The sequence below is a fragment of the Tympanuchus pallidicinctus genome, unplaced genomic scaffold, assembly GCF_026119805.1.
Source record: "Tympanuchus pallidicinctus isolate F22 unplaced genomic scaffold, pur_lepc_1.0 scaffold1, whole genome shotgun sequence".
NCBI classification, from domain to species: Eukaryota; Metazoa; Chordata; class Aves; order Galliformes; family Phasianidae; genus Tympanuchus; species Tympanuchus pallidicinctus.
Genome location: NW_026294618.1, coordinates 67,268,427 through 67,284,421, shown reverse-complemented (window position 1 = coordinate 67,284,421; position 15,995 = coordinate 67,268,427). Strand labels below are relative to the sequence as shown.

The 15,995-nt window shown below is 37.8% G+C and overlaps 1 protein-coding gene across 3 annotated transcripts in view; it reads left to right on the top strand.

Annotated features, from left to right (window-relative positions):
- RPS6KA2 (ribosomal protein S6 kinase A2) overlaps positions 1 to 15,995 on the top strand; it is a 269,674-nt gene that overhangs the window by 222,343 nt on the left and 31,336 nt on the right. For all 3 annotated transcript variants that reach the window (XM_052698733.1, XM_052698911.1, XM_052698819.1), the window contains 3 exons: positions 100 to 170; positions 1,018 to 1,106; positions 7,890 to 7,954. In XM_052698733.1, coding sequence (XP_052554693.1) covers positions 100 to 170; positions 1,018 to 1,106; positions 7,890 to 7,954 — 225 coding nt within the window. The remainder of the gene's footprint in view (positions 1 to 99; positions 171 to 1,017; positions 1,107 to 7,889; positions 7,955 to 15,995) is intronic.

Genomic DNA, 15,995 nt, shown 5'->3' with positions numbered 1-15,995 from the left:
CAGTACTGTTTGAAATAAATAGAAAATGGTTGGTGTGTGATGAGCTATTAAGGCTGTCTCAACACTTACTCAATTTACCATTTCTTCATTATTCCACAGTTTGAGATGCTGACAGGGTCATTACCGTTCCAGGGAAAAGACAGAAAGGAGACAATGGCTCTTATACTCAAGTGAGTATTGAAATCTATTTCATTCCCTTAACTATGAGAGCTATACACTTGGGGCAGCCTATAGGTCCAACGTATAAGAAAGGTAGAGATTAATAATGTGTATAATGAGTTTTTCAAAGCTCTGTAAGGTGTTCACAGCTAAATCCTATATGTGGTTCTAAAATTGTCTTCAGAGCGAATAGCAGGAAGTGAATTACCAAACAGGCCTTACAAAATAAATATGTGCTAGTGTCTGTAATACAGAATTATACAGTCATTATCCATACAGAAGTGGAGATAGATTCTAGAGGACAGCTTATGTTCTGTTTTTTCAGGGTTTCACATTTTTTTCCTTAGAGAATTTCCTACTCATTTAGTGTTAAGTGCAGCACAAGTATTTCAGAGCTTGCAGCTTATCCTTTATTGGTGGTACATGTCTTCTCTGTAGCTGTGAATCACTGAGGGAAAAGTGTTATTCTCCCTAATCAATATATGATTTATTAATATTATCTTCATGATACTTTATGTCTTTAAATTTCTCTGGATTTCCAAAATTATTTCAACAAACTAAAAAACTAAAAAAAATTTTTAAATTCCATAGGAAAAATACCTCTTAATGTTTTGCAAAAAGTATTAAGAGATTCAGTAGATTTATTCCAGTGATGCCAGTGATAAAATGTATTTTAACTTCAACAGAACAAGATCAGTCCCTCAGTTTGTATTGCGGTATGTTTAGGTAGTCATGCCTTTGGTCAGCAAATTCATTGCTTGCTCCTCCTACCTGCTGCTATGCCACTCTTTAAACCAAAGTGTGATGTAGAAAATTTTTGAAAAGTCTATTTTCTTTTCAAGTGTTGTGTCCTTTCAGAGCCAAGCTGGGAATGCCACAGTTCTTGAGCATAGAAGCCCAGAGCCTGCTGCGAGCCCTCTTCAAAAGAAACCCAGCTAACAGATTAGGTACGCACAGGCTTTACATCAATGCATTTGTTACATGTGCTTGGTCTTGTCAGGTGGTGATCATTTCTCTCACACCATCTTCCCTGACAGTCGTCTTCTTCATTATGTGTACATTTTACATGCCTTGCCAGAATGCAGGAAACCTTCAGAATACTAGAGACACTTGGAAAGAGCACGGAAAAAGCACTGGAATACAAAACATGTTATTAGCTTGTATTTTCTTTTTCAAGAAACAGGGAGAATGAACCAACATCATTTATGAACTCATGCATATGATAATGTAGAGAACCTGGATGGCAGGGATCTTTTTGTTTTATTCTGAGTAGATGAGCTGCAAATCAGAAGTGGAGGAAATAAAGGCAGTAAAATTTATCATGAGTTCCCCTGTTCTAAAATGTATTTTGATGCTGTCTCATTTTGGTTGCTATGAACATTTTAACAGTTCGTTTTCTTTATTGCCCAAAACATATTATATTCTTTCTCGCTGACATATTTTTCCCCTTTGTTAGTAATTCAATTTAAATTGTGATAAACTAGAGGGATATATTGGATTCTGTATCTTATGCCATCTCTGCCTTTGTTTGGGAGTTTTATTAAGGAATTCATTACATTTGGTTAGATCACAGACCATGCCAGGCACTTAATTTTTATTGAAAATTTAATATTCAGTTTTTATGTGTAAAAATAAGAATAGTCAGATCAAGTGAATAATACCTGATAATAGTATTGTCATCTTTTTCATTTGAAAATCATATCTTGTTCTGTGACCAAAAAAAAAAAAAAAATGAAGGCTTATTTTTGCCTCACATCTTTCTTATGTTTTGCTGTGTTTTAGATGAGTAAGGGAAGAATTTGTTTTTAAAGGAAAAGGGGAAACCAAAGAGAAGTGTGGAATAACTTCAAAGTACACGTCTTATGTTTGTCCTGGTTTCCTTCTCCTTTGTAACCCCTTCTGCAGGACTTTTGTGCTGGGCCTGCAAGGCTGGCTAGGAATGGGGACCCTGTCCTTTGGCATGCTGCTGTGACCCCCACTCCTCATGGGAGAACTCCACATGACCCACAGAAATGATGCACTCCCATGGGTCCTTCCTCTTGACCTAATAAAAGTTCTTGTAGACTGACAGAGGAGAAAGTGCAAGAACACATTTTCTCAACAGGTTTCAACTGCTGCAAGTAGTTGACTTCATATTACAGAAAACTAGAGTTTGTGGAATTTCCAGATTTAATCCATGTTCAGGAAGATAAGACACAGCAATAAATATAAACTTTTCCTCTCTTCCTTCCTTGTTTCCTTTCTGCTTTCTTTCTGTTCTCCGTCTCTTGTTTTGTTCTGCTCTGCTTATTTTGTGGTTTCCCACAAGTTTCTGTGCAACCAAAATGTGCTCCAGTAAAATCAGTGGGCAGTTCTGCATACTAGTCCTGAAGAAAAAAAAAAAAGTTGATCAGTTAAATAAATAAAGTTCCTTAGCATTACAAATAAGCTAGGATAATTCTAGCCCCAGTATTTTCTCATTCTGATGAAGGAGAAACTTATTTTTTAAAGTTTGTAATCTCATAAAATTGAAAGATAAAGTTTTCTATGCATCAATGCAGAATGTGTCTTCTCCATCTTCTCCAACTACAGTATAAGGAAAGAATGACCTCGTCTTTGGCCTCTATGCTTAATCTACTGGCACATGCTTTTTGCTTTATAGTTTCATGGCCAAAACTTTAAATGTAGCAGTAGAAAGCTTCAGAAGGGTCTCTGTATTTTAACTGATTGAGAATTAGAATGAATTGATGAAAACATATTTGAAGAAGAAATATTTAAATGATTGGCGTAAATGCTGGACAGAAACCAGCAAATAAAAGGCCTGCTTCAGCTTTGTAAGTTGTAGGTTTCTCTGGGAAAGGAAAAAATAGTCTAAAGTTGAAAGGCAAGTGAAGTTGGACATTGTGTTTTGAAAAATCTTTGGAAAAACAGTGGAGCATACTAAAATTAAGTGGGAACCATATTATAGATCAAACACTTGTGTTCAGTCCTTGTTTCAAATGTGTGCAAATCTGGAGATTGTTTGTATTCAGTCCAAAATTGTTCCTAACTTTGGCAAGCTAAACGAAGCTGGGCTTCAAAAATCATTTTATTCTGACTATCATCTTTCTTTTTGCTGTTTGATGTTGACATTTTAACGAATAGAAGTAAAGATTGACTAGGAGTTTTACAACTTTGTTTTAAGCCTTTGTTTAAAACTCTATTATGAATGAAAAAATACTAGAATTGAATGGAAAGAAGGATGTTCAATGTTTCTCTGATTTTGCTTTAAAATCTGATGCCCATGCTATTTCTTTCTAACAAAATTTTAAGCAATGGAAATTATTGGGCACTCTCATTTTCTGAAGCTAAATACGTAACAAATTGTCTGCATAGCACTGTTTTGGGAGCATTGCTCTGATTAAATACAACAAATTGCAGATTATGAATGGACATAATTTTATATTACTACAGGAGATAAAGAGGAATATCAGACAAAGAAGGTGCAAGCATCTTAGAAAGGAAATTGTATGATAGAAGTATGAGTTTATTGCATTGATAGTAATTAAGCAATGGACTAATTCTCGTATCCCCAGAAGTTTGGATCTGTTCAGGTGGGTGAATTATTGTAGAGTATTTCTGGAACTCTTTACACTGCTGAGAGGTATAAAGGTTTCAGAGTCCTCAAAATTGATAATTTTGGCCAAGAAAGTATAAAGTAAAAGCATGTGCTAGTAGATTCAGCATAGAGGCCAAATAAGTGGTTATTTTTTTCAATTGTATGAGATGATGATCTTTAAAAAACAAATTTATCTTTCATTGAGTGACTGTATATCTTCCTTGTAAACCTTAGAATGAATTTCCAAATGTCTGCCACTGACTGGGAAGCTGTAGAAAAACAAACATTGTTTGCTAAAACTAAAATTCTGGAAAATCCTTCTGCTCATTTTGAATATTCAGATAATCAAGTTTCCTATTGTCTTCCTTTTTCCCCTCATTTTATTTCAAGGCTCATGTTATCCATAATAATTCAACCATCAAAAATAATTACAAATAACACATTCTCTTGCTACTGCACACAGACACTTTTATTATGAGCATAAAAAAATCTTAGGTAATTAAGTTCTCGCTTATTAATAGGAGATAACTTTTATATAAATCCTTGCAGTCTATAATGTGTTTAACCTTGTAGTTTGATCTGAAAGCATCATTTATCATCTTGGACCCTTGTGGGACTGTTGGGCTGCACTTCAGGCAGTAGGTTTGATGTTGCAGATCACTCTTCACAAGTAGATCTGATTACAAAGGTGTAGCTAAAGTGAAGTTAGAAAAAAATAACAAAACAAAACAAACAGAAAAATAGAAATCCAGAGGAAGGTGGTAGGTTTGTGGCCATAGTGTGTGACACCATGTGCTGCAATTCAGTGGTCTTCTCGGTCCTTATCCTTATTCCAAGAACTGTCCATCTCTATGAAGCAAGAGAATCCAGATGGGACTTCTGGGCTTGTTTTCTCTATGAAAGCACGTATCTTACCAGTACCACTGTAGATTTGTTGACAGTAGATGAATGGCCTCAGATGTTCAGGATCCAGAGAGGTGTAAGCAGCTGTAAGCATCTCCACTGTAACTTCTCCCTTTGATTTCCACACATGTCCAGGATGGCCACTGGGGGATCTCTGAACTGCCCCCAAGGCTAACGCCCTCAGACCATGTCTCTTCTGCTTTGGAGGGCACTGGGTCGTATGCTACTGCCTGCAGTCAGAGCACAGGGGTTATGAGGCAGATGTGGGCTGTACCAATAGGTCTCACAGCAGGGAAGATCAGGGAATAAAAACTGCAGGAAGGACTGAGTCTTCTCTGCAATGTAAAATTAGCTGCTGTGAGTTAGAAGTTCATTGCTCTTTGCAAACTTAGGCTATTACCGTCCTAAATCTCTTTAATACACCAAGCTAGCCAGAGATGGATACAAGCCATCACATTCCCAACAACGTATTCTTTCTGTGCCAGAGCTCCAAGGTGGCCTCAATTGGGTAATGCTAATTTTTCAAGCAAATACCCATGTCAACTGCATGCTGCATTCCTTTCTGCACATTTCAGTCCTCCACAAACAGCAGTAGTTATAGGTGGGCTTGGTTCTCGGTTCTGGATTCTGTGTTTTTATAGGGGGAAAAAAAAAAGAAAAAAAAAAAAGGAACAAAAAGTGTGGGTTTCAAATAGGTCGTCTTAAAAAGGTGGTTCCTTCCTATCACACGGTGTATCCATAAGCCCACAAAGCAGGAAAAAGTGAAACAGGGCAGAGAAGGTTGAATATATTGCCAGTTATCCTCAGCCTAGGGAATGCTACCAGCAACTTAGGAGTGTCTGTAGCATTTATCCTAGCTCTCTGACATTGGTTTGGCGCTTGAGTTTCATCTTCATTTAGTAAAGAACATCGAATGCACATTACAAAGTTTCCAGTCACCACCAACTGAGCACAATACATTTATCATGGATATTTCTTCTCCAAAGAGTTGCTAAGTATAATTCTTTTCAGAGTAACTTTGTCAGTTTCATCTTTCTGCTGGAACTGCTGAGATTGGAATAAATCAGCTAGGGATATCTAGTACAGACTTAGACTATGCATGGAAAAAACAAACAAGAAGACATAAGGTAAGTTACTGTCTTAGTCTATTCTCAGTATAGTCTTAGTATATTCTTGGTGAACAACTAGAAGTCATAAACTGCATCACAAAGAGCAAGAATAAGATAAACCTGTAATACTTCACCTGAATTCTCTCTTGGTCTCCATCTGCTTTAAGCTCAAGCAAGGAGTTTCCTGAACCTCTTTTGGTTTGTCAGTGAAGCAGATTTCTTCAGCAGATGTCTTTTTCATGCACTTTTCTGATCTCCTCCTGAACCTATATAAGTATTTTACATCCGTGTCCTCTTTTTCTCGGAATTCCATATCACACAGCTAGCTGCTGTCTGAAGAAAGACCTCCAGGATGCTCTGTACCTGATTCCTAGTAGCATCATTTCCTGATGTAAATCAAGTACTGGAAAAGAGATGTGAAACGGTTGATCCCCATTCCCGCTTTCCAAGCAATCATGACTTTTTGATCTGTCATATACTCTCCTCAGTTTTGTGTTTCCACATTACAAATTGTCAGCTTACTCAGTCATTCCATACTCTTCCTCTCTTCCTTTTTGATCTTTTCTGCCTATAAAAAATATACCCTTTACTAAGTGAGGGAATCAACTATATTCCACACTCACATTGCAGGTGTACAACAGAAATATATAGCAATACAGTGATGTTCAGTGTTTGTTCTCTTTAGTCTCTCTAAGATTTGATTTAATTATCCATTTTTCTAGAACTATTAATCATAGCCCAAAGGGTCACCTCAGCACTTGTAATCTTTTATATCAAGCTAGGATTGTTTATCATCGTGTGCATCACTCATGTTTGTCTATACTATTAGATTACCAGTATGGGGAAGTAATCAGCACTGTGTTCTTTTTGAAATATTATCCAGAAGGCCTGACATAATCCTGCATGTTATGTTCACAAAGTCTTTGCTTTTCATATTCACTAATCAGTGAACATTAAGTAGGCTGTAGGAAGCCATTCCTGATCAGTGCATTTTGGCAAACATTGGTAATGTCGTGTACACAAGGAGAGCAGATGTCACATTTTACAAAAGCTGGAGTTGACAAGACCTTTCTAAAACTGCTTGTAATGTTGATTCTTCAGTACAAATACTGCATAAAAAAAAACATAAAAAACTGAGTCCTCTGAGGTGCTGATTGCCTTTTGCAAGATGCTTATTAATCCTGAGTCCTTTTGGAAATCCAGGCAACTCAGCATCCTTGTAAAGAAGTGCTGGGTACCTTTCAAAAACTGGTTTCAAAACTGCAGGATGAAGCCTTTGCTTCCAAGTGTTTTTTCTCCAACTGAAAAAATAATTAAAAGTCCTATTAATGAAGTCAAATCAAACCCCCCAAAATAGCATCCTAAGTCATCTCTGACAGTTGTTTAATTATTACTGAATATTTGTTTTTTTGTGATGGCATTGAAGCAATTAAATTAAACAAAACTGACAAAATAGCAGTCTTTCCAGATTAAGATTCATTACCAGATCTCAGAGTAGTTTTCTTAAATATCCAATAGTGTACTTAAGAGGAAATTGACACTATTAATAGTGAAGGAAAGATACCACTGAGAGTGATGACTTTGATGCTCATGCAAATTTGAATATGATATTTGAAAAGGGGGAACCTAAAGTGTTGCCTTATCTCAAATCAGTTGGAACCTTTTGGTATTTTGAGTCGGAACTTACTTGTATTGCAGCTTTTCCTATCTGTAGAGATAGAGGAGGATTAGAGAAGATTAGGCAATCAACAGCAACCACTGTTGGTGGCAGTAGGCAGCCATAGCCTTAGGGGAACATCAGGACATTTTGGAACTTCTCCTGGCCTTGCTAAGTGCCTGTGCTGTGCTGTATCTGAAATCCTACATCTCACCTGAACCCCAAAGAGAGCTATCGTGGCAACAAACTCACTTAAAGGAAAATAAAAACCCTCAGCCATCAAGTTTTCATTAATGAAGTGCCATGGTCTGTGTATATGTTTGTTTGTACAGTTAGGCAGTTGTATTGTTCAGGTTTTCTTGATTAGAAGAAAATTTTAGATGGTGACTCTGTTTTTTTAAAAAAAAGGAGTTGGAGAGGAAATAAGAAGAAGATGCACTCTACTAAACATGACATTATGTTGATTCTTTCTTTTTCCTGTCAGGTGCTGGATTCGATGGAGTGGAAGAAATTAAACGTCACCCTTTCTTTATTACTATAGACTGGAACGTAAGTGAAGAAACCTTAATTTTTTCATTTTTCTTTGCTAAATTTGGAAGTCTGACTTCTGTGTTTATCAGAAAGGTTAAGTGAACTCTAACAGAGGATGTAGAGCTTTTTAAGTTGGTTCCTATATCTCTTGTGTATGTATAAATATTTTTTTATATATCTAAATATGAAAGAAACAGAAATCTACTTAGTTTTCTCTGATTTCTTTTTTCAGTTTTGTTTGATGGGCTGTCTTATGACAGTACTATCTAAGACTATTTATCTAATTTCTACATTAAACTCTGCATCAACTGTGAAAGCTGAGTCAGAGTGAAATGATGAGCTTTAAATGAAACTATTCCTGTAATGTTTCATATTCTCTATACTCAGCATTGCTGAGGCCACACCTCAAGTATTGTGTTCAGTTTTGAGTCCCTCACTACAAGAAAGACATCAAGGCCCTGGAACGTGTCCAGAGAAGGACTATGAAGCTGTGATGGGTCAGGAGCACAGGCCTTATGAGGAGTGGCTGAGGGAGCTGGGATTATTCAATCTGGAGAAGAGGAAGGCTGAGGGGAAATCTTAGTGCTCTCTATAACTACCTGAATGAGATTGTATAGAGGCAGGAGTTGGCCTCTTCTCCCATGTAACTAGCAATAGGATTATAGAGAATGGCCTCAAGTTGCATCAGGCAAGATTCAGGTTGGATGTTAAGAAATACTTCTCCAAGAGGGTGGTCAGGCACTGGAATGGGCTGCCCAGGGAGTCACCAACCCTGGAGGTGTTCAAGAAACATTTAGCTGTTGTACTGAGGGACATGGTTTAGTGAGAACTATTGGTGATAGATGGACGGCTGTACTGGATGATCTTAGATGTCTTTTCCAACATTGGTGATTCTATGATTTTGTATTTTGGTTGCAAAGGAAAACAGAGCCAAACAACTGGGTTTGAAGGAGATGCTCAGAAGAGAGGCTGATGTTCTTGGTTTTTATTCTTTTATGTTTCATATTTATGTACTTTCCCTTTCTCATTGGATCTGGCAAGTGGGACTAAATCCTAGTTTTATTCCTTACAATGTCAGGAACCTCCAAGAATCCTTTTCTCTCTTTGAATTATACAGAGTAGCTCCAGATCCTCTTTCACATATATACACTTGCAGCTCCAAGCAGCCCCAAGACTTCCAGGCTCATCATTTCCCAAACACAACTACTGGCATTGGCTGGTGTACAGCAGGCTGTGCTACATCATGCCAGGGAAATCATAAATCTTCTAAGGTGACTTTATCGGCACCTTCTTGTCTGTTTTCACTTATGTTAATATCAGACAGGATCTGACTCTTCTACGATACTGTGATGGGTGCTACAGAAATGTACTAAATAGAAGGATTTTCAGAGCAATGCTTTTACATTACTGGGTATACAAAACAGCCAACCAGTACAGGAAATAGCAACTCCTCTCACAAGTGGTTGATGTTTTATTGAGGTGAGTCATTAATTTAACATCAGCATTTAAAATTGGAACAGCAGTCATTTTATCAAATATAACATAGTTCCAATAAGAAATGTCAAACAGACATGATTCACAGAATTGTAAACAAGGATTTATTTTATTGCTATCAGATACAGCTCATAAAGCTAGCAGTAGAGTTTAGCTAAATATTCAACTCAGACTTGCAGCAGGTTAAGCCTTGCTTTTTTAAAGAAACTTGGAGGCAAACACTTTTTGTTCATTATTTTTGCATCTGCCAATGCATCAGAGCTCCCTTTTTCTGCATCCACTAATATTTTCTTGTTTAATTTTGTCTGACTTGTGTTATGGTATTGTTCTGTCTCTTTAAAACACATCACTGTTCTTACTGGTTCAGTTCTTACAATAAATTCTGGTAAAACAGTGTGAATGTCTGTCACACAGCCATCTTCAAACCACTGCCCATGGCTTTTCAATAAAGCTAATTTCTCTGTGAAAGCACATTTTATGGTGCCCAGGTGGCCTCTAAATGGCCTGCAGAATCATTTATTTTAGAAAACCGCATGAAGCTACTTTGAAAAGCATGCTGAAGAGTTGGCATGAGTCATTAGCATGTTACTAGATGATCAATGGAAATGGAGTTTGAGACTTTTCTTCATGGCTCCACTGTTTTTTTGTCCTCTTACATAGGTTCTGGAATCCAGACTCTTCATCTTCTGCTTTTTACTGATCATAAGATGCTATATAAAAGCTTTACAACTTTATCAACTCTAAAGGTATTCAAACAAATAGAATCTGGAAAAGGTTTTTATTGATACTATTACTGCTTCTGTTCCTCTTATATCTCCGTGGTCTTCACCTTTGGGGCAGGTGTTTAAATCTTAGTTTAGTTGGGAACATTGGAACAGTGATGACATGTCTCCTTTCCCTTTTGCTAGTGTAGCATTTCCTTAAATCATGGAGAAATGAGCCAGTGTATCTTGACAAAGATCCACTCCTTCCTGTCCTAAGGAATTTTCACAGTCCTCCCTCATTTGAGTAAGTTCACGTGGGCAGGCAAGGGAAATATATACCCTGAGCTGGCTAGATATGCACAAGCGTAACTTGGAGCTAGAGAGGGAAGTATAATTAACTCCTTATGATGTCTTATTTAGACTGTAACTTCACTGTAAAATATAGCTGTAAAAACTTATTTTAATCCAATCTGATTAGTTCTCATTGCACTCTCTTGGATACAGATGAATCATTATTGCATAGGTCAACTATCTTTATAATATAGTGCTGATCTCTGTATTGAAGAAAAAAGAATCAACAAAAAACAGCATTGATGAGGCAGGATGTGAATTTGATTTATATCTTTGTAACATAAAGGCCTCCATGGACAACAGGCAATCTCTCCTGGAGAGCTTCTAAGGCACCTTGACAACTCTGATAGACAGAACTACTGCAATTGGCAGCATAGAAACTTTCAGGGGCTGTAGTAAAATGATCCCATATCCAAAGTCCCTTTATCACAAAGGATCACAATGGGTTATTGTCTTCTAGAAACCCAGTGTAAAAAGAGGTCATTTTTAAGCAAGCTTTTTCCTACAACAGAAGTGACATGCTAACTAGAAGAAAAAAAAAAAAACACCAGTCTGCTTAATATCAGTTTATGAAAAGATTTAAAACAGAAATGAGAGTTAGTTCCTTTTTTCCAAGTTTTCCAAGCATATGTGATGTCTAGATATCATACTGATGAAGTCATTAGAATTGAAGGCAGAAATGTATAAATCGTATCTTCATTTACTGTCAGAGCTGTTCCCTTGGGTTTTGAATAAGAGCTTGCTTATTGTCTCTATCAGTGAAATGTTTACCTGTTGGAGCAGTCATTTCCCACTTGTTTCCCATCTTTCACTGTCTTTAAACAGACACTACCAGACACAGTGTCTGGTTTTGGATGCAGGCAGTGAACGCAATGGAAATGACATACATGATGTAAGGAGCCCTGTTATGATGCTCCAGATGCTCATGCTAAGCACAGCAGAAGCAATAGGTGCAATCCTGGCAAATATGGATGTGGCTATAGAAAATTGTCCTCCTCTAGTCCTTTCCCACAATATCTTGGCTGCATTCTGATATTCTGGGGCATTGTCCTTCAGTCCAGGTGTAACATCTTCTGTGTAGGTAGCACTGAACGAATTAAAGAATCTAATCAGAGTATTTATGCCAAAATATAAATTGTAGCATGAGCTAATTACTGTATAACTATTATTTTTACTGCTATTGTCATCTAGCAACAAAACTTCAAGTACCCATTTCCTAGGATGAAAAATAGGTGAAGGTTTCTGCAAAAGTCTGTCTTACTGCTCTAAAGCTTTTTGTTGGCACTCTGACACAAATTGGATAGCTCTTCATTAAACGAATGGACTGTCTTTTCTGATCAAGCCTGGGATTTACAGGAAGATCCGTTGTCCAACTCCTTCTTTTAATTGAGATCTTTTAATTGCTTACTGCCCTTGCACTCTTATCTCTCTAAGGCAAAGAGACCCAAACTGAGTTGCCTTCAGATAATTTCAATCAGTGGATCTTAGAAAGTACAGCCTGGTTGCTGCTATTTGTATTACTGTTTCTTCTTTCCAGGTCATGCTTAAAGAATTTCTGGCTTTTCATTGAAAATGAAAAATGAAATTCATTTTTGCAGACTGCAGGCAGAGGAATGAGACAAAAGCAGTGTTTTTTGTTTAGATGACAGACCAAATTAGAACTGGAGCAAATGGCATACTAGAAAATGAACTGTCAGATACTGCTGGGAAGAAGTAGGAAGAAAGAGGACACGAGTTCTATTTCCTCTAATATTAATCACAGATAAAACTGAACTGGAATTGTGTTATTTAAGGCAGATTTTACTAACAGCAAAAGTTTGTTTGGAGGCCTGAATTCTGCTAACTTTTCTATCATTTGAAGGTAATAGCATTGTGCCATTAATCTAGGAGAGGACAAACATTTTAGTAGGCAGTTCATCTTTTTGTCTGCTTATTGGGTTTTCTATGACAGGTAGATGTATCTTGCACTACACGTGGAGGGTACTACACTGTGGAGGGTAGCATCCTTCTACTTCTGAAAGGTGTCTGAGGAATAGTTCAATTTTTTATCAAAGAAGCTCGGTCAAGGAAATGACTAAATAGTTAAACCATTTCCTCTTTTTTTTTTTTTTTAATATGTTTTCCAGGCACATCACATATACATTTTCTTCTATGGGTTTTGTAGAAGTCCAAACCAGGACTCTTGTGACTAGAGTTCACAGAATCATAGAATGGCTTGGGGTTGGAAGGGACCTCAAGGATCATCACGTTCCAACCCCTCTGCCACAGGCAAGTTTGCCAGCCACAAGATCAGGTTCTTGATCAGACTGCCAAGAGCTCCATCCAAGCTGGCCGTAAACACCTCCAGGGATGGGACTTCCCTAACCTCTCTGGGCAAGCTGTTCTAGCACCTCACCACTCTTTCAGTATAAAACTTCCCCATCTGAATCTCCACTCCTTTAGTTTTAAAGTCCTACCAGTATCTACCTGTGTAAAAAGTTGGTTTCCTTGCTGTTTATAAACTCCCTTTAAATACTGGAAAGTGCAGTGAGGTCTTCCTGTAGCCTTCTCTTTTCCAGGCTGAACAAGCCCAGTTCCTTCAGCCTACCATCATAGGAGAGATGCTCCAGCTCTTGGACCACCTTCATGGCACTCCTCTGGACCCTCTCCAAAAGCTTCACATCCTTCCTGTGTTGGGGGCTCCAGACTTGAATGCAGAACTCCAACTGGGGCCTCACAAGGACAGAGTAGAGGGGAACGATCACCTTGCCTTGCTGGCCACCCCTCTTCTGATAGAACACAGGTTACCATTGGCCTTCTGAACTGCAAGCACATGCAGCTGGCTCATATTAAGGTTTCCATCAACCAGGCCTCCGTAGTCCTTCACAGCAGGATTACTTTCAAGGATTTCTTCTCCCAGTTTGTTTACATATCTGGGATTATCTCAACACAAGTGCAAAACCTTGCACTTAGCTTTGTTGAACCTTATTAGGTTCACAAGGTCCCACCTTTCAAGTTTATCAAGGTCCCTCTGGATGGCAACCCTTCCTTCTGCTTTATCAATCATACCACTCGGCTTTATGTCATCAGCAGACATGATGATAGCTGTTTAAAAATCACCAGAAGTTATTTGAGGGACAGATAAAAATGGTCAAATACAATAGTTCAGACTTATCTTATTATGTCATTTGCCATTCTGCTTGATTTTATGTTGGAAGAGATCAATGTGGAAGAGATATGCCACCAGCCTCAAGTAATTTTGGGACTGTAATAAGACATGATCAGTTAATATGTTTTACCTAAAATCAGAAATATTCTTGGAAAGACTAGAAGGATCTTAAATCCTCTGAGAAATTTGCTCTCTGTTTTTATGGAAAACAATAGCCATGATTCTTAGGTCAGTTTGTGTCGCCTGTGAATTGGCGTCAACAGGATATGGGCCATTTAAAGGAAGATGTGTTCTGCCTGCAGTAAGCCTTCACTTTTAACTTTGCATTGTGGTTTAGTTTGCTTCAATGAATTGGCTTTGGTTGTAATGGTTGTCTCAGAGCAGTAGAGCCAGGATAGCAAAGCCTGCAGATGACTCTGCTCTGCTCACTCTTGTTTTTCACAATTCGATCTAGCTACCTGATTCAAAAAGCTGGGATGAAAAATATTTTACGCTGTTGACCTTTGTATGTTCCTAATTACCTAGTCAGAAACACTGGAAACAAACTCAATTGCAAGTGGAAAAGGAAATGGAAAAGGGTGTCAACCAGTTTGCACTCAGGAGGTTCCTTTCTCCCACACAAGCAACTTCTTTGTTTCCATCCCCTCCCATCAAGCAGATTTGTGATTACACATCTTTAGGTGGCATGTGACTCATGATGAATCTCAAATCCCTCCTCAGTAGAGGAGGATGTGGGTTAGGGATTCAAAACACAAAAGTAGATCCAACAGCACTTAAGAAACTACAGATGGAGGGAAGAATCGAGAGGCTGGGCAGAATATGGTTATGATAATGAAAAGAGAGTGCAGTTCCCAAATGATGTACAGTTCTAAAATGTTTTCCAATTTTTGGACCTCACAGGATGAGGAGTGCATTTAATTCAAGGAGGAAGCATGTGTGTGTGAACAGATTGCTTTTTGCAGTAGAGGCACTGCAGTTGTGAATTAAGACAAATAGAAGGAAGCTGGAAGCAAATAGCTTACTCAAGGTTAAATCCTAGCAAGAGGAAAACCCACAGTAGGTGCTGAGTGCTCTTTTAAAGCGCCCTGCAGACAGAAAAATGTGTATGTTAATTAATAGGTTTATACTTTTCAGTTGATGAGTGACACTTCCTGCTTAAGATCACAATTGGCTTTTAATTATTTGGAAGACTAGCTTTCCACTGTGGCTTACAACAATTATTTATCTCTTTTTCTCTCAGAAGATATGGAGCAATTTTGCACAAGCAGGAACTTTTTTATGGTGAAATGGCCATTAATTACTGCAGAGTCATTTCCAACCTCACCATTCCACTTTTCTGAGGAATCATAGTTCAGCCACAAACATCTGCTTTATACTAATGCTAATACTATGCTGCAGAATGTCCTGCCTCAATAACTGTTATTTATCTATGCAAAATAAAGTTTAAATTATGTTGATGCATATATATATTAGGTTTGACCACATGCTTTATATTATAGAAGTTAATTCACCACAAAAATCACAGTTTAAAAAAAAAATCTTCCTGCTTGCAGAGAGCTGGACAGGCATATATTTAATCTCCATTAAATGTTTTGGAAAACCAGCTCATTATGAAGTTGTTTTAAAAGATACCTTGAGAATATATATATTGTAAACAGTCATTAAATTGCTCTCCAGCTCTTATCATGACTTGAAAGTTTGAAAGAAACAAAATATTTCTGCTCAGACATGCTAATTATTGGAAACTGTGGCAACAAATTCAGTTCTTTGAAACTTGAGAACAAAAGCATTGCCAGAAAGGGAGAAAGCCTAGGGATGGAAACATGGGGCAGAGAGTCAAATGGGAGCTTTGTTCCTGGTGCTGCCATCAGCATGGTGCTCAGGTTTGGCCACTTCAAGCAGAGATAATGCAAAGATAGTTGAAATCAGTCGGACTCTTTCCTTTAACCTCTGTAGGCTTTGGATCACTTCCAGACATACTACGTTTATTCGTCTTCCAGAATGTGTGTGTGTGCATATGAATGCTTGCAAAGAAACACAGTGGAGCAGTTTCTTAAACATTGCTAAGTATGAGTAAAAAGGCCAGGAGATCCATTGAAACAAAGGCGAGGTATTGGTATACATATATGGTGCCTGTTACTTAGGTGGTACCCTACGTGCACCCTCACTCCTCAGCAAAAACTCACCCAGATGTTACCTACTATACACCTTCCCCTCTTCCTTATCTTTTTCCTTAGTTTTGTTTCTCTGTTCAGTTGCTCAATCTGCATTTTCATCCAGAAAGTGATTTCCCTCCCATCTGCAGTGCTTTCTTCCTACTGCCTTTAGATGGGAAGATTGGATAGATTTTATCTAATCTTTT